The following is a 27,549-nucleotide window of genomic DNA, read 5'->3' as shown; positions in this document are numbered from 1 at the left end:
ATGAAGTACATGTAATTAGACCTAGACTAGTGGTTGATAGTGCAAGCATCAATCAAAGCTGGAGTTGGATGACATCTACAAGTAACTGTCCAAACTCTGTAGCCATTGTGGACATCCGATGCACAGTTTGGATGTCTCTAACAGCTCATATGATTTTCCATTAAATGTCCATATCTCAAATTAGCTAGAAACAAACTGATGCACTCACAATTGTTAATTGTGAAAGATACGTGTGATGTTAACATTGACTTGATGCTATTGGCAAAGCAGTTTTACATAACCATGTCAACAAAATCATCTTTAGGAATGTACATACATATACACGAAAAGGTTTGAGTAGGCAACTGTAAATAAACACACATGTAAATCTTTAGGTGTTCTAAGTTGTGAACTAACTTGTGCCCAATCCTTTTCATGAGAATAAAATGTGTTTTAACTAACAAGCATGATACACCATGGACTCTTCATACCGCACATATATTTCCTCATCTGGATATGACAGTTGATATGGTCACACTGTAATGCAGGGTGCGTGACAGTTTTACTGATTTGTTAATCTTGAACTCTGATTTCATACTTCTCTCAATGAAGATTTGACACTCTCTCCTTAAGTCATGTGAACAACCTAATAAGCCAATCAGCCAATCAATAGGAATCAATTATGTTTACTTCTTAGTTTGAAGTGGATTATTTGCAGCATATTTGAGTTCTTTATCCAGAAGCAACCCATGCTTGCCTTAAAAGGCGACTATGCTTGTCGTAAGAGGCGACTAACAGAATCGGGTGGTCAGGCTCGCTGACCTGGTTGATGCGTGTCATCGTATCTCAATTGCATGGATCGATGCTCATGATATCAATAACTGGATTGTCTGATCCAGACTCGATTATTTACAGACCGCTGTCATATAGCTGGAATATTGCTGAGTGCGGCCTTAAACATCAAACAAACACACAAACTTCATCCAGAAAGCAAATGTAAACAGGCAGTTCTGGATGGAGAATGATAAAAGTCATGCTATAATGTCTTTTCTGACTTATGCACTCAAAATGGTACTATTGAGAAACACTTCGGGACTTGTGTATGTTTTCTATTGGACAGATAGCTTTATAAAGCTGATACTTTTTAGCTCAAGCACCGTCACATATAGCTTGAATATTGCTGAGTGCGGCGTTAAACAACAAACAAACAAACAAACAAACAATATTAGCTCAAGCACTCACAAATCCTTTATTTTGATGAGGAGATAACCCAACCTGACATGCTTAGGATGTTTGTAGGTTCTTCACATAGAGAGGTATCAAATGCTTCACAGAGAGAGGTATCAAATCAGAGAAGTCATCTGATTGTAATGATATTAGATCTAGACTCTGAGGAATTATTAACACAAAACTGTGACATCACGATTAGTGGTGTGCAGCAGTTAATGAGGTTGGGTGTGTTCAGTGTCGTCCTAAACACTCGTTGAAGTTGTGAAAGAAACATAAATAAACATATGAAATATTTTTCATCAGGATATGCTAAAAACACATATGCCATTGAAAAAATAGCACTCCCAGTGCAAATTATATCTGTCACTGTTAAAGTTCACCTGTCACAATTTTGCCCTTGTGCTCAGGTGAACTTATACATGTAAACAGGTAAGCTGTAATTGCTGTCATAACGAGACTCGGAGGCAAAGCGATTGCAAGAACATAGTTGAGGACACTTTGGGTAGGGTGAAGTGGTGAGCCATGATACTTGGACAGATGACATTGAATTCAAACAGTAAAATACATTAATGTCATGAAACATAAATACAATGTAGATGGAAAGAAGCTGCAGAAAATGGAAAGAAAGAGAGGAGGACAGAAAAGGATGGGGAGGATGGCCAACACAGTGCATTCTGTCTAAACCAGACTCTAGACTTTTTCTAAACCAGACTCTGACTAATCAGGATCTCTGTCAATACAATACCAAATTTTTGTCCCGAGGTTACAATATTAATTCATCACCAAGTTCAATCTGCCTAATCCGGACAGGGCAAACCAGTGGCTGAAGCCATGAGCAACATTCCATGCCAGTTTGGCATGATGACACACATTCCGTACAGTAGTGGTGTACCGATACGGCGACACACCTCTGTATCCCGATACGAGGCACACGATACAACGCATTGATTTACAACCTCTGTACTGATTCACACCATATATCACATTACAAGTTATATTGGTGTTAAAACTTTTGAATATTAACCACATGATAACAGAAACCTTTCCACAACTAACTGTTTGATAGGCATTACCTGTTGACAGATGAGTGAGTGAGTGAGTATGGTTTTACGCCGCTTTTAGCAATATTCCAGCAATATCACGGCGGGGGACACCAGAAATGGGCTTCACACATTGTACCCATGTAAGGAATCGAACCCAGGTCTTCGGCGTGACGAGCGAACGCTTTAACCACTAGGCTACCCGACCATCCCTTGTTGATGGATGACAAAGTAGACAATTTTATGGATAGTAACTTGACAACGGTAACAGCATCTATACTGAAATGTTGCCTTTACTGTAAATAAAGAAGCGGTTATCAATAAAATTGTGTCTACTTTGTTGGCTATAAATAGAATAACATTTGCTGCGCCCTCTCGCCTATATGTTTCTGCCCGGCCATATCTAATCTTTGATCTTTCAAAACAAATGATTCAGGGTTGTGATTCACAAACAAAAACAAATATTAGTACTGTATTGGGATATGAATCATATCGCACCCATAGTATCGGGATACATATCGATTCCGACCCCACCATATCGTTACACCTCTACAGCACAGGCATAGAAAGTGACTTGTCCACTCTTGATCCCCTTCAACAAATAATGTGCAGGGGTCCTTTTCTAGCCTAGGTCCTAAGTAAAATATTTACATTCATTTAACAGTTTATACTAAAGTGGAAATCAAACTTTCAAAGGGACCAATCGAAAGATCATGCAAAAGGCAACCCAACAATGAAGTGAAAAGAGATGAAAAAGTGAGAGAAAGTAGGAACAAATGAATGTGGGAAAGAAAGAAGACTATAATGAAGAAAGTGTATTCAAGAGTCTTAATGGGAGTGGAGGGTTGCCACACATTTTTAATTATAGAGTTGTTGGGGGAAGGTCAATTTTAACCTGTAGTGTGTGTGTCTCCTAACAACATATACAAGTATTTCAATAAGGTCTTTTTAGGGGGTGGTCATTAGGGTCTTGGCATCCCTCCAATTCCTCATCCCTTGGGGGCTTCTACTGATACTGAGAATGATGGGAGGGAGTGGCATGAAGATGAAATGCATGGCAAGAGATGTAACATGAGACAGATTGCAGGCACAATACGTCGTCAACACATACGGTTGTAATTATGCTGGGGTAGTGAACAAAGTGATAAATGGGGATTCACAGAGGATTCTCAATCATCTGAGACATAATCCTGATGAGACTTCTGTATATTAATAGACAACATTAAGTATTTGTCACGCTCACACCTTAAGCACAACAATATCTGGACAGATCGTTGTTCAGAAACAAATGACTTCACCCAATAATTAACAAATTTGCCTTTGCCCAAGGCCCAGACTTCTTGACTTGACAGGAATGACTTTAATTCTTTGTCACACACTGGGTCAGATGGAAGTCAGAAAGCTAGAACCAAATGACTTCAAACAACATGCCTTTAACTTTGATCCCAAACAGACTTCAGCATAAAAATTTACTACTTTATTTTCAATTTTAATTTTTCTTATTTCTGAAGTTGGGCTGATTTGAGTTTTATTCTGTGGGAATCATTGTCTATGGTTAAATTCTGTTCCACAAACTATAGGATGACAATAATGGGTCGTAAGACAAATATTATTCTGATAACTCCAGGACATTTTGTATATCTCCCATAAAAAAAGTATAACATTGAAAGAATATAACAAAACAGGTCAACTTAAAACAGCCATTAAAATGTGAGAGAATGATTATGTGAATAAATACAGGAATTAGCAGGAATGAGATGGGTTACACGTTCAAAGCAATAACATTCATATCACAGCAGGGTCAAAAAGCATGACCTTGTTATGTTTTACCCATGTTGGGAATAGAACCGAGGAGTGTGTGTGACAGGTGAACACTCTCACCACAGGCCTATCTAGTAAGGTGATGTCAGGAGTTATCCTTATTGAACTATTCTAGTATTGACAGCCCAATCCCTCACACTTGAGAAACATTCCATCACCAAAACCGCCACACATACATAATTCTCATTTATGCTTGTAAGCATCTCTTATACATTCACAAAGCATCACTGTCCCAAGTATTCAGATTGTAATCCTGATTGGATTTAACGCTTTCATGAACAGCATTTTGATTTTTGTTTCAGGAAAGACCAATAAGTCTATCACATATGAGACCCACAAGCACTGGTCTGAGATGTCTTCCACAGAAGTGAAACCCACCAGCACTGGTCTCAGATGTCTACCACAGGAGTGAAACCCACTAGCACTGGTATGAGATGTCTACCACAGTAGTGAAACCCACCAGCACTGGTCTGAGATGTCTACCACAGTAGTGAAACCCACCAGCACTTGTCTGAGATGTCTACCACAGTAGTGAAACCCACCAGCACTGGTCTCAGATGTCTACCACAGGAGTGAAACCCACCAGCACAGGTATGAGATGTCTACCACAGTAGTGAAACCCACCAGCACTGGTCTGAGATGTCTACCACGGTAGTGAAACCAACCAGCACAGGTATGAGATGTCTACCACAGTAGTGAAACCCACCAGCACTGGTCTGAGATGTCTACCACAGTAGTGAAACCAACCAGCACTGGTCTGAGATGTCTACCACAGTAGTGAAACCCACCAGCACAGGTCTGAGATGTCTACCACAGTAGTGAAACCCACCAGCACAGGTCTGAGATGTCTACCACAGTAGTGAAACCCACCAGCACTTGTCTGAGATGTCTACCACAGTAGTGAAAACCACCAGCACTTGTCTGAGATGTCTACCACAGTAGTGAAAACCACCAGCTCTGGTCTGAGATGTCTGCCACCTTGGATTCTAACTCATGATCAGTGGATCCTGGCAGGTAAGGGGACACAACTCCGAAGCATGACACCCATGCCAAATATAAGCACTCATAAGGGCACTCAAAAATATAACAATATATCGACCCATTTGCCAATCTGAATATAAATCATTCATGCTGTTCTGGAAGTATATTCAAACTCTGTCATTAGTTTCATCTTTCCTTCATATAAGCTCTTGATATTTCTCTCTGTTAAACTCGCAACACAGCAGCTGTTATAGCACATGAATAGAGCACAATAAGTGTTAAAGAGTTAATGTGCATATCCTTTCCAACAGTTCAAAAACTGAGGTCAAAACGTCCTACTGAACCATTTTTGCACATTACACAACAGCAAATTTAGCAGTTGTATTCTCATACAAAGCATTTAAATAACATAGGGCCACAAAGCTCTGTAGCTCACCTGAATTATGGAGAAATAATGGCAGCCATATTTAAAGTCGGATTGGAATTCTGTGTGCATATTTTTGGAGACACCATAGCAGGGATCTTCATACAAAGTTTCAGCTCTTAGGCCTAGTTTTAGAAGATGATGAACATTTAAATGTTAACAACAGACGGATGAACAGCTGGACATGCCACAACATAAGCTCACTTGACTTTCAGTCAGGTGAGCTAAAACCTGCGCCCTCTCAATCTGAGCATGGGGATGAGAAAACCAAAATAATATGGAAGGCCTTATCAGTAACATGCTCGCAAGCACATGGTGTTTACAGGATGCTTGTACACGAAACTACTCTAGGAATCACATGGCGCCCGTGCAGTGCTGTCTATGAAACTACAACCTGCATAACAGATTAAATATTCTCCACTATATCCACATGACCTTATGTTTGTCAGTTTTCTCAATACTGTCCGCATTAAAACAACAAAAGCCAATACTTCAGCCTGTGAATACTGACAATAGGGGCGACTATCAAAGACAGTTTAACCATAACAATAGTACTGTATCTAGTTTCACAAACTTCTACCGTCCTACAATGCAGATTTCATACCATTATTCAACATGGCTAATCCTAGATTCAGGAGTGAAGGGAGGTAACTCTTTACTGTCGGACATAAATTCATGAAAGTTTTGTTAATGAATGCTCATATTTCTTCCAGAAAAGTGTATTTTGGATTAAAGAATGGAAAAGCAAAAGATTAAAACTATTTTTCCATTTCATTACATTTAACAATACTATCAAAGGTGTTGTGTGGCATTTACATGATTATTGATATTTTACATGTAACCAATTTATTTCCTTTGGTCCATAGATAATTGTTATGCGTCAATAGTTTGAAGTTGTTACATTTCTAAGGCTTAAAAAAATAAAACAATTGGTTCACTGGCAATAACTTTTGAAAATATAGTGAGGACGGCGGTGTTTTTTATTTTGCTTGTTCAAACTAGTACATTAACCTGGGAAAGGGCCTCCCTACATAAACAAGCATACAAACTCCTATTGCTGCCATTGCTATCACATGAGTGAGTGAGTGAGTGAGTTGGGTTTAACGCCGCTTTTAACAGTATTGCAGTTATATCGCGGCGTGTCAGCTTAATGTGGGAGGAAAGCCCGAAGTGATGCAGGTCTCAGACGTTTACCACTTCGGTTAAACCCACAAGCACGGGTATGGTGCTGACAAACCTAGAACCATAATCGGGGCGAACCGTGATTCGAACCCACAAACATAGGTTTCTGGCATACCCAAGGGACACAACTCTGCACATCAAATCGCGGCGCCTTAGACGACTGGGCCACCCGTGGCCCCGCCATCACGTGAGATGCACAGTAAAGCAGTGCCCATGTACAGGAAAGTAACTGCATGCTCTACATGGGCGGATACAGAAGGGGGGTGCGGGGGTGCGCACCGCCCCTTTTTATTTCGAAAAAAATCTTTGTTTCTGTATAAAATACCACCAAAGACATTAAATAGATCTTAATTGTGCACCCCCTTTTCAAAAAAGCTGTATCCGCCCATGCTCTATTGGATCATATTGTTTTCAAGAATTGGGATCTTTTTTTAAATGGAAATAAAAACAAAACGTGCTGCAAACATTCTGATGATACGGGCAGTGCCTGTGAACCAAGTGTAATATTATTTTAGCCTGACATAAGAAAACCCTTTGATACTATTTTCTGCAACTGTCATGAGAGCCACAAATATCCATGCAGATAATACATAACAACATTCCCTTTGTGCATACAACATAACCACTTTGCACCTTATAATTTTTACAAAGTTCAAGTTGGCCAGTAAACTTCAATCATACATATTTTACTATCTCTGAATGATGTTGATAAAATTCACTAAGGCCTTGTGTCACTGAAACAGATAATTCCTCAATGGTTTTGCTAAAATTAAAAAAGGCCAATATAATTGAAACAAATAATTGCTAAATGATGTTCACAAAAGCATGACTGTTTGAAACAAATGACCTACACATGAAAGAAATTCACAAAGGCCAGTAGAATATTGAAACATTTCACCTCTACACGATGTTCTCTCATTCACAGTGGCATGTGTAATATGGAAACAATTAATCTCTACACGACGTTCACAAATTAACATAGGTCACTTTGATATTGAAACAATTTACAAATTAACATAGGTCACTATGATATGGAAACAATTTACAAATTAACATAGGTCACTATGATATGGAAACAATTTACAAATTAACATAGGTCACTATGATATGGAAACAATTTATCTGTAAACGACGTTCAAGAAATTCACAAAGGTCTGTGTAATATGGAAACAATTAACCTCTATATGATGTTCACAAATTCACAAAGGCTGGTATAATATTGGAACAATTAACTTCTAAACAATGTTCACAAATTCACAGTGGACTGTATAATTGAATATTATGTCATGCATCGCCATATGAGTATTTTAAGGTATAGGGCATTTGACTTTTTGACAACATAAACAATATTATAAAATATTTCCAAGTAAGTAGCTGTTTCTCGGAACCGTCTGTGAAACAATCCTCTACTAAACCAAGGATCAGAACGCTGCAGTTTAAGCTACACTGAGACGATTTACATTTCTAAAATATTGCAATATAAAAGACAAAAAACTTTGACATGGAAAATAGCACAGATTAAAAATCTCAAAATGTCAAAAATAAAGAGATACTGATATATATAAATTGACAAAGTTCGCTGAACACATTTCTTGTGGAATGGGCGACATAGTCGATGTGAGTACCCCTATCAACAGAGATATATTGAATTGACAAAGTTCGCTGAACACACTTCTTGTTGAACAAGCGACATGGTCGATGTGTGTACCCCCGTCAATAAGACAGGATCGGCATCTGGAATGTGGTGAAAGAACACCAAGTGTTAGCTGCACCTATAAGATCTAAAAGTCAAGTAGGAGTAAATAGATTGTCTATGAGGCAGGTTCATCACAGTTACATGGAGAAAGTATTCTAAGAAAGTTAAACTTTCATGTCAGAATGTTGACGGAGTGGACATTCTGAGTGTTTTTTGACTTCTTGAATGACTTGCAGTCGATGTCAGCGGACATTACAGCTGAGATTGTTCATGTGAAAAGGCCAGTCCATCTGAGCTTGTCCTAGTGGTGAAGCTGTGGTCATATGAGCTTATCCTAGTCATGAAACTCTGGCCAATCTGAGCTAGTGCTGTTAATGAAGCGTCGGTCCATCTGAGCTTGTCTTACTGATGAAGAATGGGTCCATCTGAGCTTGTCCTAGTGATGAAGCTTTGGTCCATCTGAGCTTGTCTTACTGATGAAGCTGTGGTCCATCTGAGCTTGTGCTACTGATGAAGCTGTGGTCCATCTGAGCTTGTCTTAGAGATAAAACTTTGGTCCATCTGAGCATGTCCTAGTGATGAAGATGTGGTCCATCTGAGCTTGTCTTACTGATGAAGCTGTGGTCCATCTGAGCTTGTGCTACTGATGAAGCTGTGGTCCATCTGAGCTTGTCCTAGTGATGAAGCTGTGGTCCATCTGAGCTTGTGCTACTGATGAAGCTGTGGTCCATCTGAGCTTGTCTTAGAGATAAAACTTTGGTCCATCTGAGCATGTCCTAGTGATGAAGATGTGGTCCATCTGAGCTTGTCTTACTGATGAAGCTGTGGTCCATCTGAGTATATCCTAGTGATGAAACTCTGGTCCATCTGAGCATGTCGTAGTGATGAAGCTATGGTCCATCTGAGCATGTCATAGTGATGAAGCTGTGGTCCATACAGCTTGTCCTAGTGATGAAGCTAAGTTCCATCTGAGCTTGTCCTAGTGATTAAGATCAAGCTGATCTTCTTATCATGTAGGTGTGGTAAATTGCAATTGTCCCAGTAACATTGACATTTACCAATAACACTGAGGAATAACAGTGCTTTGACATTTTCATTCTTTGACATTGAAGGAATACAAATGTTGTTTTAATAGTTTTTTGAAATACAAGTGTTAGTGGGACATGTGTCATGTATACAATTATGATTGGACCATGATTCGCAATCACAATTGTATTTTTGACATGTTTCAGACATACAATCTTCTTCGGGACATGTCAGTATTGGCTTTTTTGTACATCTTGTACAATTGTTGTTTTGATATGTTTCATGTATTCCTTAGTTCAGGAATACAGCTGCTGTTCGGACATGTTTCAGGAATGTGACTCATCTGGAATGTTTCAAGTACACAATCCTAGTGATGGAGCTCCGGCATTTCACTAAATGTCTCGTGGGACATTGTCAGCTGTTCAATAACATCCAGGATTTGACCAATTGTTTTCAACTTTTTGTCTATGGGTTGACCCTGGCTGGTGACGTAATTCTCAGAGCCCTCTGCCCCCCGTCTGGTCAACTCCAGCTGAAGCTCGATCTGCTCCTTTCTGTGGGGGAAACAAAGACATACCGTATTTAAAGTAATCAGCACCCTGTAACAGTAACTTGAGTTACATCTTCACTATGTTGTATAGCTTGAGTAAGTGAGATGGGCTTACCATATATCGCTGTGTATAAAGCAAGTTTTTCGTACCTAGAATTAGGGTGCTTTCAAGGGGGGCATCTTATACACAGGGTTGAAGAATTTTGATGTTTTTTTCCCAACACAAAGACATTACTGTGAGCAGGTAACACAAGAAATACCATGTCAACAAATCCGTATTGAAGCATGAAAACTAATCATGTAATTACACTGTCTGGTTATGGAAAGAGTTTATTATATATCTGATGTTTATAAACTATGTCAACATAAAGTTTTCGCTATCGCAAGCATGTGAGTATCGACGGTGATTGGTCAAATTGTTCCATACGACAAAATATCCAGCAATAGCGATCAGCTGTAGCAAAGTGCTACGCTTATCAATTTATTTCACATATATATGGCAACTAAAATAACATGATATTAAAATAAATTATTCCTGATAAAATAAACAATTCCTATCAGAACAGGAAATACAATTTAATCGGTAAATCATCATGTCTGGTGGTTTTTTTTATCTCAAATTTCAAATTTGTCTTGACAAAGTTTATTTTTTGTGATCTGTTCATTTCCCTGAATTTGCTGAAGGGATACGATGTAATTTTTTCTGCGGAAGACAAACACGTTTTTCTTGCAAATGTCAGGATTGTGTATGTGGTGATGTTGGCTTCATTCCGATTTGCTTTATAGACGGGGTATATATATTAGCATCGATTTTGAAGGCTAGTACAGGGGGGTCGCCTTATACGTGGGGTCGCTTTATAGATGGTGATATACGGTAATGTTTCAGAAGAATATCATTTTTATTATGGCCTCTCAGGTAAACGCTCCAGTGACACAGGTCAAATGTTTACTACTTTGGTGAAACCCATGAGAAGTATATCCGCTCTATTTGGGGTTTGAACCCAAGTTCAGTGGATCCTGGCACAACCAATCATCACCTAGATGAACTAATTTCTGAATAAATGAATCACTTATTATTAAACTGAACAGAGTTAGCTCCCCTAAACAACCCAAACCAAAATAGCTATTCGTGGCCATAACACAGGTTTCACGATCCATGGATGACCCCACAAATGTATGGGTGGGGTGATGACTGACAGATGTATGGGTGGGGTGATGACTGACAGATGTATGGGTGGGTGATAACTGACAGATGTATTGGTGGGTGATGACTGACAGATGTATGGGTGGGGTGATGACTGACAGATGTATGGGTGGGTGATAACTGACAGATGTATTGGTGGGTGATGACTGACAGATGTATGGGTGGGGTGATGACTGACAGATGTATGGGTGGGGTGATGACTGACAGATGTATGGGTGGGTGATAACTGACAGATGTATTGGTGGGTGATGACTGACAGATGTATGGGTGGGGTGATGACTGACAGATGTATGGGTGGGGTGATGACTGACAGATGTATGGGTGGGGTGATGACTGATAAATGTATGGGAGGGGTGATGACTAACAGATGTATGGGTGGGGTGACGATGGACAGATGTATGGGAGGGATGATGACTGACAGATGTATGGGTGGGTGATGACTGACAGATGTATGGGTGGGGTGACGATGGGCAGATGTATGGGAGGGGTGATGACTGACAATTGTATGGGTGGGGTAATGACTGACACATGTATGGGCAGGTGATGAGTGACAGATGTATGGGTGGGATGATGACTGACAGATGTATGGGTGGGGTGACGATGGACAGATGTATGGGTGGGTGATAACTGAGAGATGTATTGGTGGGTGATGACTGACAGATGTATGGGTGGGGTGATGACTGACAGATGTATGGGTGGGGTGATGACTGACAGATGTATGGGTGGGGTGATGACTGATAAATGTATGGGAGGGGTGATGACTAACAGATGTATGGGTGGGTGATGACTGACAATTGTATGGGTGGGGTGATGACTGACAGATGTATGGGTGGGTGATGACTGACAGATGTATGGGAGGGGTGATGACTGACAATTGTATGGGTGGGGTGATGACTGACACATGTATGGGCAGGTGATGAGTGACAGATGTATGGGTGGGATGATGACTGACAGATGTATGGGTGGGTGATGACTGACAGATGTATGGGTGGGGTGATGACTGATAAATGTATGGGAGGGGTGATGACTAACAGATGTATGGGTGGGTGATGACTGACAATTGTATGGGTGGGGTGATGACTGACAGATGTATGGGTGGGTGATGACTGACAGATGTATGGGAGGGGTGATGACTGACAATTGTATGGGTGGGGTGATGACTGACACATGTATGGGCAGGTGATGAGTGACAGATGTATGGGTGGGATGATGACTGACAGATGTATGGGTGGGTGATGACTGACAGATGTATGGGTGGGGTGATGACTGACAGATGTATGGGTGGGTGATGACTGACAGATGTATGGGTGGGGTGATGACTAACAGATGTATGGGAGGGGTGATGACTGACACATGTATGGGTGGGGTGATGAGTGACAGATGTATGGGTGGGGTGATGACTAACAGATGTATGGGTGGGTGATGACTGACACATGTATGGGAGGGGTGATGACTGACAGATGTGTGGGTGGGTGATGACTGACAGATGTATTGGTGGGGAGACAATGGACAGATGTATGGGTGGGGAGACGATGGACAGATGAATGATAGGGGAGACGATGGACAGATGTATGGGTGGGGTGATGACTGACAGTTGTATGGGTTGGGTGATGACTGACAGATGTATGGGTTGGGTGATGACTGACAGATGTATGGGTGGGGTGATGACTGACAGATGTATGGGTGGGATGATGACTGACACATGTATGGGTGGGGTGATGACTGACAGATGTATGGGTGGGGTGATGACTGACACATGTATGGGTGGGGTGATGACTGACAGATGTATGGGTGGGTGATGACTGACAGATGTATGGGTGGGGTGATGACTGACACATGTATGGGTGGGGTGATGACTAAAAGATGTATGGGTGGGGTGATGACTGCCGGATGTATGGGTGGGTGATGACTGACCAATGTATGGGTGGGGTGATGACTGACAGATGTATGGGGGGTGATGACTGACAGATGTATGGGTGGGTGATGACTGACAGATGTATGGGTGGGGTGATGACTGACAGATGTATGGGTGGGTGATGACTGACAGATGTATGGGTGGGGCGATTACTGACAGATGTATGGGTGGCATGATGGCCGACAGATGTATGGCTGGGATGATGACTGACAAATGTATGGGTACGGTGATGAGGGTCTGACCTGAGGTTGTCCCTGCTGTTGAGGAGCTGTGAGAAGATGATCTGTGTCTCCAGCCGAGGGTCCAGGGGATCCTGCCAGTCTCCCAACATCACTCCGTGATATGTCTGACTACACCCAGTTGCTGCAGCAACAACAAATTACACTTTACTCATTTCTAACCACTCACACCAGACCAAACTGTGTTCTAATTTTTTTAATCAAAGGCGCTGTATATCTTGCCAAAAATATCAATTGACTGTCATTTAATATTGCTAATTGATGTATGACTATTAAAAATAGCTATGTTTTGGCTAGTAGACATAAAAGGATTTTCAAAAAGCGTGACCAGTGGGTAGTGCCTCTCCTTTAGGTATTGGGGCCGTGGATACCATACTAACTGACCTATGGATAGTGTCCTGTAGGTAGTGACTCACCTTTGGGTCGTGTCCTGTAGGTAGTAGCATCTGTGGGAAGTGGCATGTACGTAGTAACTGACCTATTGGTAGTGTCCTGCAGGTGGTGACTCACCTGTGGGTCATGTCCTGTAAGTAGTGGCTCACCTGTGGGTAGTGACTCACCTGTAGGTAGTGACTAACCTGTGGGTAGTAGCATCTGTGGGTAGTGACCTGTACGTAGTAACTGACCTATTGGTAGTGTCCTGTAGGTATTGACTCACCTGTAGGTATTGACTCACCTGTAGGTAGTGGCTCACCTGTGGGTAGTGACTCACCTGTAGGTAGTGGCTCACCTGTGGGTAGTGGCTCACCTGTAGATAGTGGCTCACCTGTAGGTAGTGACTCACCTGTAGGTAGTGACTCACCTGTAGGTAGTGACTCACCTGTAGGTAGTGACTCACCTGTAGGTAGTGTCATGTAGGTAGTGACTCACCTGTGGGTCATGTCCTGTAGGTAGTGGCTCACCTGTGGATAGTGACTCACCTGTAGGTAGTGACTCACCTGTAGGTAGTGACTCACCTGTAGGTAGTGTCATGTAGGTAGTGACTCACCTGTGGGTCATGCCCTGTAGGTAGTGGCTCACCTGTGGGTCATGTCCTGTAGGTAGTGGCTCACCTGTGAGTAGTGACTCACCTGTAGGTAGTGACTCACCTGTAGGTAGTGACTCACCTGTAGGTAGTGGCCTGTGGCAGCAGCTCCACTTCTCTCCCTTGTAAACCCCGGGGTGGTAGGCTTCAACTCGGCACTGGTTAAACTGACATGTCTTCCTGATGGCCGACATCCAGGATGTCAGCTCATTCACATCCTGAGTGGGTACAAGGAGAAATGGGAAACTCACAAACAGCAACTCATTCACATCCTGAGTGGGTACAAGGAGAAATGGGAAACTCACAAACAGCAACTCATTCACATCCTGGGTGGGTACAAGGAGAAATGGGAAACTCACAAACAGCAACTCATTCACATCCTGAGTGGGTACAAGGAGTAATGGGAAACTCACAAAAAGCAACTCATTCACATCCTGGGTGGGTACCAGGAGAAATGGGAAACTCACAAACAGCAACTCATTCACATCCTGAGTGGGTACAAGGAGAAATGGGAAACTCACAAACAGCAACTCATTCACATCCTGGGTGGGTACCAGGAGAAATGGGAAACTCACAAACAGCAACTCATTCACATCCTGAGTGGGTACAAGGAGAAATGGGAAACTAACAAACAGCAACTCATTCACATCCTGGGTGGGTACAAGGAGAAATGGGAAACTCACAAACAGCAACTCATTCACATCCTGGGTGGGTACAAGACATTTGGGAATGTAATTCCAGTTTTGAACAGAGCAAGTTCACAGAATAGTTTCATGACTTGATGACTGACATTCTCAGGCTCTCACTGACATAACCTGTGTCACCAGGCAAACCTGATAAACAATAACATTTACTTTGGGACTGGTGATTTAGTACAAGGGTGGTGAGATCAGTCTTAGGACTGTATCATATTTTGTGGCCTCTGCCCCATTTTATGTAACATTTTGTTATACTCAATACTGCATACAATAGAAAGAAAAATGCATGATGCAATAACCGGCACCAACCTTGGCCTGAAAGTAGAGGATGCCGTAGTCCAGGTTGTTGGTGTCCTCGGGGTCACGGATGAGGATCTGGCCCATGTTAGACTTGCTGAGGGCTCCATAGTCCAGCTTCTCTACTGCACACACCTGGGACACGGGGATCACCTTCCTTGCCTGGAAACACAACACAGTAAGCATAAGCATCAGACAACAGGGATAACATAAGCATCAAACAACATCGTAAGCATAAGCATCAAACAACATGGTAAGCATAAGCATCACACGGCACAGTAAGCATAAGCATCAAACAACATGGTAAGCATAAGCATCAAACAACATGGTAAGCATAAGCATCAAACAACATGGTAAGCATAAGCATCACGAGGCACAGTAAGTATAAGCATCAGACAACAGGGATAACATAAGCATCAAACAACATGGTAAGCATAAGCATCAAACAACATGGTAAGCATAAGCATCAAACAACATGGTAAGCATAAGCATCAAACAACATGGTAAGCATAAGCATCACGAGGCACAGTAAGTATCAGCATCAGACAACAGGGACAACATAAGCATCAAACAACATGGTAAGCATAAGCATCACACGGCACAGTAAGCATTAGCATCAAACAACATGGTAAGCATAAGCATCACACGGCACGGTAAGCATAAGCATCACACAGCACAGTAAGCATAAGCATCACATGGCACAGTATGCATAAGCATCAAACAACATGGTAAGCATAAGCATCACACGGCACAGTAAGCAAAAGCATCACACAGCATGGTAAGCATAAGCATCACACAGCACGGTAAGCATAAGCATCACATGGCACAGTGAGCAAAAGCATCACACAGCATGGTAAGCATAAGCATCACATGGCACGGTAAGCATAAGCATCACACGGCATGGTAAGCATAAGCATCACACGACATGGTAAGCATAAGCATCACATGGCACGGTAAGTATTAGCATCACACGGCATGGTATGCATAAGCATCACATGGCACGGTAAGTATAAGCATCACACAGCACAGTTAGCATAAGCATCACACAGCAAGGTAAGCATAAGCATCACATGGGACGGTAAGCATAAGCATCACACGACATGGTTAGCATAAGCATCAAACAACATGGTTAGCATAAGCATCACACGGCATGGTTAGCATAAGCATCACACGGCATGGTAAGCATAAGCATCAAACAACATGGTTAGCATAAGCATCACACAACATGGTTAGCATAAGCATCACACAGCACAGTTAGCATAAGCATCACACAGCAAGGTAAGCATAAGCATCACACGGCATGGTAAGCATAAGCATCACACGACATGGTTAGCATAAGCATCAAACAACATGGTTAGCATAAGCATCACACGGCATGGTAAGTATAAGCATCACACGACATGGTAAGTATAAGCATCACACGGCATGGTAAGCATAAGCATCACACGGCATGGTAAGCATAAGCATCACACGGCACGGTAAGCATAAGCATCACGAGGCACAGTAAGTATCAGCATCAGACAGCATGGTAAGCATAGGCATCACATGGCACGGTAAGCATAAGCATCACATGGCATAGTAAGCATAAGCATCACATGGCACGGTAAGCATAAGCATCACACGGCACGGTAAGCATAAGCATCACATGGCATGGTAAGCATAAGCATCACACGGCATGGTAAGCATAAGCATCACATGGCATGGTAAGCATAAGCATCACACGGCACGGTAAGCATAAGCATCAAACAACATGGTAAGCATAAGCATCAAACAACATGGTAAGCATAAGCATCACACGACACGGTAAGCATAAGCATCAAACAGCATGGTAAGCATAAGCATCACACAGCATGGTAAGCATAAGCATCACCCGGCACTGTAAGCATAAGCATCACACGACACGGTAAGCATAAGCATCAGACAACATGGTGAGCATAAATATCAAAAACACGGTAAGCATAAGCATCAAACAACATGGTAAGCATAAGCATCAAACAACATGGTAAGCATAAGCATCACATGACATGGTAAGCATAAGCATCACACAACATGGTAAGCATAAGCATCACACGACACGGTAAACATAAGCATCAAACAACATGGTAAGCATAAGCATCACACAACATGGTAAGCATAAGCATCACATGACATGGTAAGCATAAGCATCACACAACATGGTAAGCATAAGCATCACACGACACAGTAAGCATAAGCATCAAACAACACTGGTAGCATAAGCATCACATGACACGGTAAGCATAAGCATCAAACAACATGGTAAGCATAAGCATCAAACAATACTGATAGCATAAGCATCACACGCCATGGTAAGCATAAGCATCAAGCAATACTTATAGCATAAGCATCACATGGCACGGTAAGCATAAGCATCCCACGGCATGGTAAGCATAAGCATCAAACAACATTGTAAGCATGAGCATCACACAACATGGTAAGCATAAGCATCACACGGAATGGTAAGCATAAGCATCACACGACACGGTAGGCATAAGCATCACACGACACGGTAATCATAAGCATCAAACAACATGGTAAGCATAAGCATCACACAACATGGTAAGCATAAGCATCAAACAACATGGTAAGCATAAGCAAATCATTTTGGGCAGAAAACACAAAAAGAAATCACCAAGAGAATGTATTTCAAGTTTTGGTGACAACAGATAGCTTAATAATTTGGCGCTTTTCTATAACCAACTGTGTTGTCCAATTTTCTGTGACACAATGAGTGGTTTGGCAAGGCTTGTTTAATCAGGGTGCCCACTGCATGTTGGCTTACGAAGTAGCTGTGCTGCACATTCAGTATGATGATGTGAAAAGACACAACTTGAGCATATACAAGACCATATTTTGTTGAAAGGGTATCATCGATGTATGATTAAATAAAATCGACAACCAATTCAAATGACTAGACATGCCGCTTCACTCACAATCACTGCTTACACCACAGACTTCGCGTTTCATTTCATCATGGTAGAATGGAGATATACTAAAGTGTTTTCATTGTAGAACTAGGCTTCCTGTAGATTACGGTTCCAAATTCAATTTAGCATGATTAAATCTACAGGTAACCACGCACTACAAGGAAAACAAAGAAGTTTTATCTTCTAATCACACAATATTTTACACAACATTCAGAAAACATGGTCAAAGACCCAACTCACTTTCATGCTTTGTTTCAAACACTGTATAAGGCAATATGAAAGTCTGTCCTCAGATTCTGAACACGAAACACTTAACTCCACAATCTATAACCCCTTATCTTTGGTATTCAATCAGTTTCTGAGCAAGTAACATGCCATAAGACACTTTTGGCATGTCATTTTAAAAAATGAATCCCACATGTCATTTTGAGAAAAAAGATCTCAAAAACAAATAATGTTGCGGTTTGTCCTTGAAGGTGTGCATCTCTCACCTCTTCTGACTGTGACTTGGTGTAAGACAAGGTGGTTCGAGTGAGCCAGAAGTTGCACTTCTTGAAGACAAGGGGTCGCAGCCAGGACTTGGTCTTGTAGCGGCACTTCAGTAGCACACCATGCCTCAGTATCACTTCATCCTTCTGGTGGGTCGGGGACAGGCCTGAACATCGGTGGTTCTCTGTACAAACACATGCATCTTATAAGTTGTAGCAGGATCACAAGGGGTACGTCCCTCGTTAGGTTTCATACCACAAGACAGAGGAATCACATGTTAGGTTTCATACCACAAGACGGAGGCATCCCATGTTAGGTTTCATACAACAAGACAGAGGAATCACATGTTAGGTTTCATACAACAAGACAGAGGCATCCCGCGTTAGGTTTCATACAACAAGACAGAGGCATCCCGCGTAAGGTTTCATACAACAAGAAAGAGGAATCACATGTTAGGTTTCATACCACAAGACAGAGGAATCACATGTTAGGTTTCATACAACAAGACAGAGGCATCCCGCGTTAGGTTTCATACCACAAGACGGAGGCATCCCGCGTTAGGTTTCATACAACAAGACAGAGGCATCCTGTGTTAGGTTTCATACCACAAGATAGAGGCATCCCGCGTTAGGTTTCATACCAAAAGACAGAGGCATCCCGCGTTAGGTTTCATACCGCAAGATGGAGGCATCCCGCTTTCGGTTTCATACCACAAGCTGGAGGCATCCCGTGTTAGGTTTCATACCACAAGACATAGGCGTCCCACATTAGGTTTCATACCACAAGACGGAGGCATCCCGCGTTAGGTTTCATACCAAAAGCTGGAAGCGCCCCTCGTTAGGTTGCATACCACAAGACGGAGGCGTCCCGCGTTAGGTTTCATACCACAAGCTGGAGGCATCCCGCGTTAGGTTTCATACCACAAGCTGGAGGCATCCCACGTTAGGTTTCATACCACAAGCTGGAAGCGTCCCTCGATAGGTTGCATACCACAAGCTGGAGGCGTCCCGCGTTAGGTTTCATACCACAAGCTGGAGGCATCCCGTGTTAGGTTTCATACCACAAGACGGAGGCATCCCGCGTTAGGTTTCATACCGCAAGACGGAGGCATCCCATGTTAGGTTTCATACTACAAGCTGGAGGCATCCCGTGTTAGGTTTCATACCACAAGCTGGATGGGTCCCGCTTTAGGTTTCATACCACAAGCTGGAGGCGTCCCGCGTTAGGTTTCATACCACAAGGCGGAGGCGTCCCGTGTTAGGTTTCATACCACAAGATGGAGCTGTCCCACATGAGGTTTCATATCAAAAGCTGGAGGCGTCCCGTGTTAGGTTTCATACCACAAGACATAGGCGTCCCGTGTTAGGTTTCATACCACAAGCTGATGGCCTCCCGCGTTAGGTTTCATACCACACGCTGGAGGCGTCCGGTGTTAGGTTTCATACCACAAGCTGATGGCCTCCCGCGTTAGGTTTCATACCACACGCTGGAGGCATCCCGCGTTAGGTTTCATACCACAAGCTGGAGGCGTCCCGCTTTAGGTTTCATACCACAAGACTAAGAGTCCCGCTTTAGGTTTCATACCACAAGACAGAGGCGTCCCATGTTAGGTTTGCTATGTCATATGATTTTCATTGCAACGGAATATTGTGCAGTTTTTTGCTTGGAATTTGGGTATAACGGATTTATTCTGCCTCTCAGAACTCAAGTCTTGCTTGTGGCGGGGTCTAAGGGATTTATTCACCTGCTGAGAGATTTACTTCCCTCCAAGGCGGGATACATAGTATGTTATCAAGCTCACGTGGACCAATCAGATTTCATCATTCTGGTATTCTACCTATATCATGACAGCCTGGCAACTGCACCACCAGCATTACCAATGGAAGACCCAAACATCCTTCAATGAAATTGGTGGTAAAAATTCGGCCAAAACACCATGTATGGAGGTTACATCTTCACGCAGAGAACTATAGTATTGGTGTAAAAGATTCCTGATTTTTATGGGATTGCCTCTCACTGGAGCCAGGCTGTGGCTTGGTTTAAGGGTAAAATATAGCAACTTACACAGCAGAGCAACTCTATGTATTCATAAGTGATGGAGGAACGTAGTGTACAGTAACGGAGTAATGATGATGTTTCATGGATGACTAACATGAATCTGAAAAGTTGGCTCTCCAACAATGATCTTTGACAAATTAGTGTGAGCGATTCTTTCAAATACACATTTCTTGTGATACATTTTCAGAAGTTTTTTCTCTCCTGGTGTTAATATTTCCAGAGATGGCTGTTTGACAGTGAAAAGGGCATTCAATTTCATAAGATTACATAATACTCATGACATATACTTGAAAAAATACAAAGTACTTACTGTCAGAATCAAATACTGTGACCAGGTCGTCAATAAACTCTCTGACACAGCCAACGTAAGTATGTATGAGTGGTGCTAGGGGCTCCAGCCAGGTCTCCTTGCCCTGGACGTTCAGGTTCCCCATGCTCTGGGTCAGCTGGAAGGTAGAAGTGAGTTCAAAGTTTTGTTTCAGCCATGTAACAACAGTAACAAGCTATGGATTTTGAAACATGTCATAATATATCAAAGTTATACACACAAACAGTTTTTTGAAAATGTTGAAGTATAGCACTAAGAGCTATTATTGTTTTAAAAAGGCTATGGGCAACCAGCAAGTATATGGTGTAGCGAGTCTTGTATATGATGCAGTGAGTTGACGACCTACCTTGGCCAGCAGGGTGATGGTTCGACTGATCTTCCTGTTGGCATGTATATGATGTAGTGAGTTGGCGACCTACCTTTGCCAGCAGGGTGAGTGTTTGACAGATCTTCCTGTTGGCATGTATATGATGTAGTGAGTCCATGACCTACCTTTGCCAGCAGGGCGAGTGTTTGACTGATATTCCCATTGACTTGTATATGATGTAGTGAGTCCACGACCTACCTTTGCCAGCAGGGTGAGGGTTCGACTAATCTTCCTGTTGGCATGTATGTGATGTAGTGAGTCGATGACCTACCTTTGCCAGCTGGGTGAGGGTTGGACTTATCTTCCTGTTGGCATGTATGTGATGTAGTGAGTCGGTGACCTACCTTTGCCAGCAGGATGTTGGTTCAACTGATCTTCCTGTTGGCATGTATGTGATGTAGTGAGTCAATGACCTACCTTTGCCAGCAAGGTGAGGGTTCGACTGATCTTCCTGTTGGCATGTAATATGAAGTAGTGAGTCCACGACCTACCTTGGCCAGCAGGGTGAGGAATTGACTGATCTTCCTGTTGGCGTGTATATTATGTAGTGAGTCGATGACCTACCTTGACCAGCAGGATGTGGGTTTGACTGATCTTCCTGTTGGCATGTGATATCATGTACTGAGTCGTGTATATGAGTCCACAACCTACCTTCGCCAGCAGGGTGAGGGTTCGACTGATCTTCCTGTTGGCATGTATTGGGTGGAGGGAGAACAACTTCGGGGACAAGATGGCTGGAGCGAAGAACCGGAGAAAGAGGAAGCCGCTTACAGCCAGGTATGGAATGTCCTTGAAAACAGGGAAGATAATTCAGTCTGTGTTGATATTTCAGGTAATGTGGACCTTAAGCTATATCACTACATTCATATCCCATGTACAAGTTTTGATTTGCCTGTTCATCATGTCTGATAATATCGAATTTATTGTAAAACATAAGGAATTCAAAAAGTGAAAGTTACCAGAATGGATACATCCATGAATACTGATCTGGCGCCTACACACAAAAGATCATTGCTAGGTTCAAGAGTTTACATTATCCTGCGTAGCATTGTCCTGTTTTCGTTCATCATTTATCTTCAGTAATAAGCACTATTCCAAGTTAATTTTTGTAGAACATTTGTGTTAACGTGAGTAATAACTTAATAGAAGTAGGAATCATGTTTATTTTGCGTAAATTACCTTAAGTTTGTATTTCGATGACTGACTGCATACAGTGACATGCCAGGTTACTGGGCCACGCCATTTTGAATCATGATGTCATCGATATTTGTGTTCCCTCAGTGACATTACAAATATTGCATAAAGTGCCATATTTTAAGTTATTTAACTTCTGTCAGTTTGTTAAGTTGTTATATTAGTCGTATGCTTTGTGCTATAAAATAATATTACAGTACACACTCGTTCGATGACCAGATGTCATGGTTTGTTTACTGTTAGATACAATCAGCTGGTTGTGATGTCATGGTTTTTTTACGGTTAAGATCCCGTTAGATTGAGATCAGCAGTGAATGAATGCAGTCGCTTGATATTGTGAGTATGTCAGTAGCTTACATATGGTTAGGTCTACTAATGCCTACAGTGACAAATGCCTACAGTGACTAATGCCTACAAAAGTTGTTGTTTTAGTGTACACACTGTTTCACGCACCCCTGCACTCAAGTGGTCTACTCTACTTAGTGTTCACTAATGCCTACACTGTAAACACAGAATAATTAATGCCTTAGAAATTTGACTGGGATTACCACCCTGCCACAAACTTATCTTTGGCGCTGTTTTAGCTGTTATATTATATATTTATTGAGTAATTTAATATATGTCTTTATTAATACATACACTTGCTAATTTGAGTGATTGATTCGTGTCAATAAATTGATAGTGTTATTGTTGGCAAAGATATCCTGTTCTGTGTATTTGAAATGTGACACCATGTCCAGTTAATTGAACCCCCTAGATCCATCACAATCATCATGGGGAAGAATAGGAACCCACAAGTTGCTTGGCATCAACCAGTAGACATCGGGGCAACCAATTTAGTGAGCTCTTGCACACCACTCCCTACCTCGTACTCTGTCTCGGGCCACTTCTTCCTGACGGTCATCTGGAGGTTGCGGAACACCATCCTCATGATGTGGGGGCAGTCGCGGGCGGAGTGGATGATGCGCTCCATGATGTCCCCCATGTAGCCCTCCAGCACCTCCTGACTAGACTGGAGGATGTTCTCCTCCGACTCGCGGTGAATACTGTGTCGTCTACAATACAAATCTGGGAATTAGCTATTGATGTGGTACTCAGGACCTCTTACATGTCTTAGAATTCTTGTGTGATGACAAGTATTATGTTTGGGAATCACTTCTGTCTTGAAATTCTCATGGGAAGACAACCTTTGGTATTGGCCACTTCCCCAGAGGTGAGGTGAGGTGAGGTGAGGCGAGGCGAGGCGAGGCGAGGCGAGGTGAGGTGAGGTGAGGTGAGGTGAAATTGTGTTTAATGTTGCAACCAAGATTATTGCACTTATATAGTGATGTGCATGCACGTGTGTGTGTGGCTGCTTGTACTAGTCAAGACTAATGCCGATTTATAGTGCTAGCTCACTGATATACCATGCTGCAGTTTAACATGAATACCCTACTCAGACACAGTATACTGTCTCCGAGCCGACCAGTCCTTGTTTCAGCCCCTTTATGCCGAGCGCCAGACAGGGTAACAACAAGTACCATCTTTTAACGTCTTTTGGTATGACACGGCTAGGGATCGAACCCCGGGCCTTCCGCTCTCCGGGCGGACGCTCTACCACTAGACCTCGGAGGCAGTCCTACTTCCTCAGAATTTCCATGGAAAGACAAGCAAAGTAGTGTTCAAAATGTACTGTAAATGTTAAAGGGTTCTTCATACATAATGGTAAATGTCATGTAGTAACATAACTTTAACTTCCTGTCAGGCAGGCTGCGAACATAGCCAGAATATAGTTAGTTTTTCAGCAGCCACGCAGCCTTTCACCACTGCCAAAAGATTGGGTTTCATTACCCACCCTCCCATCCCATGCCATGTTTGCCTTGTTTTTCATTTGGTCTGATACATCATGCACAAGTCATTCAGGCCATGTTAGCTGTATGAGGAGTTATTCATGTATTGTCAATCCATATTTCATGCTCTCCAAAATTTGCCTAGGTCTTCAACTGCCTTGCCTTATAAGTTTTCGTTGCCTAGGTACACAATATACATGTCTCATGTAGGGAGTTTCTCATGCATTATCATTTATGACATTTCATGCTGCAAAATGTACCAAAGTATTGTATGGCCTTGCAGGAATTCCCAAGGGGTGGCCCTTCAGACAAGCACAGGTTGTTGGGGACCTATTCTAACCTGGAAATCCAACGGGGTGAGACTCTTATGACAACCACGAGTTGTTGGGGACCTATCCTAACCTGGGATCCCAACGGGGTAAGACTTGCGACAAGCACAGGTTGTTGGTTACCTATCCTAACCTGGGATCCCAACGGGGTAAGACTTGCGACAAGCACAGGTTGTTGGTTACCTATCCTAACCTGGAATCCGGACAGGGTTACTCTTATGACAAGCACAAGTTGTTGGGGACCTATCCTAACCTGGAATCCGGACAGGGTTACTCTTATGACAAGCACAGGTTGTTGGGGACCTATTCTAACCTGGAAATCCAACGGGGTGAGACTCTAATGACAACCACGAGTTGTTGGGGACCTATCCTAACCTGGGATCCCAACGGGGTAAGACTTGCGACAAGCACAGGTTGTTGGTTACCTATCCTAACCTGGGATCCCAACGGGGTAAGACTTGCGACAAGCACAGGTTGTTGGTTACCTATCCTAACCTGGAATCTGGACAGGGTTACTCTTATGACAAGCACAAGTTGTTGGGGACCTATCCTAACCTGGAATCCGGACAGGGTTACTCTTATGACAAGCACAGGTTGTTGGGGACCTATTCTAACCCCGAATTCCCAAGGGGTGGCTCTTTGGACAAGCATAGGATGCAGGGGACCTATTCTAACCCCGAATTCCCAAGGGGTGGCTCTTTGGACAAGCATAGGATGCTGGGGCCTATTCAAACCCAGAACCCCAACGGGGCAGCTCTTTCAAGAAGCATAACATTCTGGGAATCTATGATAACCCGGAACCCCGACGGGGCACCACATCAATCTAGAACACAGCACTGCTGACCTTCTGACACTGTTGACCCTATGAGGGTCCAGTTCCACAGTCTTCTTCTCACTGAAGATCCGGTCAATCTCATTGGACAGAGTGTGATGCAGGTATGGCATTCCTACGATCTGCAATGTGATCAATCACCATCAAAGCAATGAAGTTACAAAAGACTTAAAATTTATTTGAACTGACAATGCATACCATATTACCGGTGCCTCAATAAAACCTTCTGAAGATTAAGAACATCCAATGTGAAACTGCAGTACGTACCTTCATAAACTGGTCCATAGACTTGGTAGCTAGAGTGTTCCCCCTGAACAAGGTGTTTGGATTGGCTGAAGAGGAAGATAGGATATCATCAGAATGCTTCTAATTTTGCCTACCTGTGTCCCCTGACTTACACTGATGGCTGTGACAGTTGCCTACCTGTGTCCCCTGACTTACACTGATGGTTGTGACAGTTTCCTACCTGTGTCCCCTGACTTACACTGATGGCTGTGACAGTTACCTACCTGTGTCCCCTGACTTACACTGATGGTTGTGACAGTTGCCTACCTGTGTCCCCTGACTTACACTGATGGCTGTGACTGTTGCCTACCTGTGTCCCCTGACTTACACTGATGGTTGTGACAGTTGCCTACCTGTGTCCCCTGACTTACACTGATGGTTGTGACAGTTGACTACCTATGTCCCCTGACTTACACTGATGGTTGTGACAGTTGCCTACCTGTGTCCCCTGACTTACACTGATGGCTGTGACAGTTGCCTACCTGTGTCCCCTGACTTACACTGATGGTTGTGACAGTTGCCTACCTGTGTCCCCTGACTTACACTGATGGTTGTGACAGTTGCCTACCTATGTCCCCTGACTTACACTGATGGCTGTGACAGTTGCCTACCTGTGTCCCCTGACTTACACTGATGGTTGTGACAGTTGCCTACCTGTGTCCCCTGACTTACACTGATGGTTGTGACAGTTGCCTCTCTGTGTCCCCTGACTTACACTGATGGTTGTGACAGTTGCCTACCTGTGTCCCCTGACTTACACTGATGGTTGTGACAGTTGCCTACCTGCCCCCCGCCTTACACTGATGGTTGTGACAGTTGCCTACCTGTGTCCCCTGACTTACACTGATGGTTGTGACAGTTGCCTACCTGTGTCCCCTGACTTACACTGATGGCTGTGACAGTTGCCTACCTGTGTCCCCTGACTTACACTGATGGCTGTGACAGTTGCCCACCTGTGTCCCCTGACTTACACTGATGGTTGTGACAGTTGCCTCTCTGTGTCCCCTGACTTACACTGATGGTTGTGACAGTTGCCTACCTGTGTCCCCTGACTTACACTGATGATTGTGACAGTTGCCTACCTGTGTCCTCCACATCCATTCGTGTCACTCGGTCGAGGAAGTCAACCACTACATCATGGCTGAGTGAAAATCGGATGAGTGATCCTGCAACCTCGCTGAGCTCTAGAGTCCTGTTCTTTGCCAGAGTGCGCCATATGTACAAACCTAGTTCACAGTTCTGAAATGAGACAGCTCACTTGTCATCTTGGCCGACATTTTGCAACTCTCATTGATATCAATGTGGTCATCAGAGAAGTTTTAAATCTTGAAGATGGATGATCAAACTTAGTGAGTGAGTGGGTATGGTTTTACACCACTTTTAGCAATATTCCAGCAATATCACGGCGGGGGACACCAGAAATGGGCTTCACACATTGTACATGTCGGGAATCGAATCTGGGTCTTCACCGTGACGAGCGAACGCTTTAACCACTAGGCTACCCGACCGCCCCTGACCACTCCTATACATTATATCAAATTATCAAATTAAAGTTGCATGTCCGCTACTTTCGTAATAGTTTTATAT

General features: G+C 42.9%; 1 protein-coding gene across 1 annotated transcript in view; it reads right to left on the bottom strand.

Annotated features, from left to right (window-relative positions):
- Window positions 1-6,769: 6,769 nt before the first annotated feature.
- The window catches only part of LOC124134927 (rasGAP-activating-like protein 1), a 38,947-nt gene continuing 18,167 nt past the window's right edge, over window positions 6,770-27,549 (bottom strand). The window contains exons 10-20 of the mRNA XM_048396030.1: window positions 27,045-27,201; window positions 25,945-26,009; window positions 25,690-25,799; window positions 23,553-23,742; window positions 22,145-22,282; window positions 21,109-21,244; window positions 18,743-18,924; window positions 15,319-15,468; window positions 14,394-14,529; window positions 13,291-13,411; window positions 6,770-9,933 (exon numbers count right to left, since the gene is read on the bottom strand). Coding sequence (XP_048251987.1) covers window positions 9,747-9,933; window positions 13,291-13,411; window positions 14,394-14,529; window positions 15,319-15,468; window positions 18,743-18,924; window positions 21,109-21,244; window positions 22,145-22,282; window positions 23,553-23,742; window positions 25,690-25,799; window positions 25,945-26,009; window positions 27,045-27,201 — 1,572 coding nt within the window. The 3' untranslated portion in view covers window positions 6,770-9,746. The remainder of the gene's footprint in view (window positions 9,934-13,290; window positions 13,412-14,393; window positions 14,530-15,318; window positions 15,469-18,742; window positions 18,925-21,108; window positions 21,245-22,144; window positions 22,283-23,552; window positions 23,743-25,689; window positions 25,800-25,944; window positions 26,010-27,044; window positions 27,202-27,549) is intronic.

Source organism: Haliotis rufescens, unplaced genomic scaffold (assembly GCF_023055435.1).
Source record: "Haliotis rufescens isolate VD_foot unplaced genomic scaffold, xgHalRufe1.0.p SCAF_15, whole genome shotgun sequence".
In the NCBI taxonomy this organism is placed as follows: domain Eukaryota; kingdom Metazoa; phylum Mollusca; class Gastropoda; order Lepetellida; family Haliotidae; genus Haliotis; species Haliotis rufescens.
This window is presented reverse-complemented; position numbering and strand designations above follow the sequence as displayed.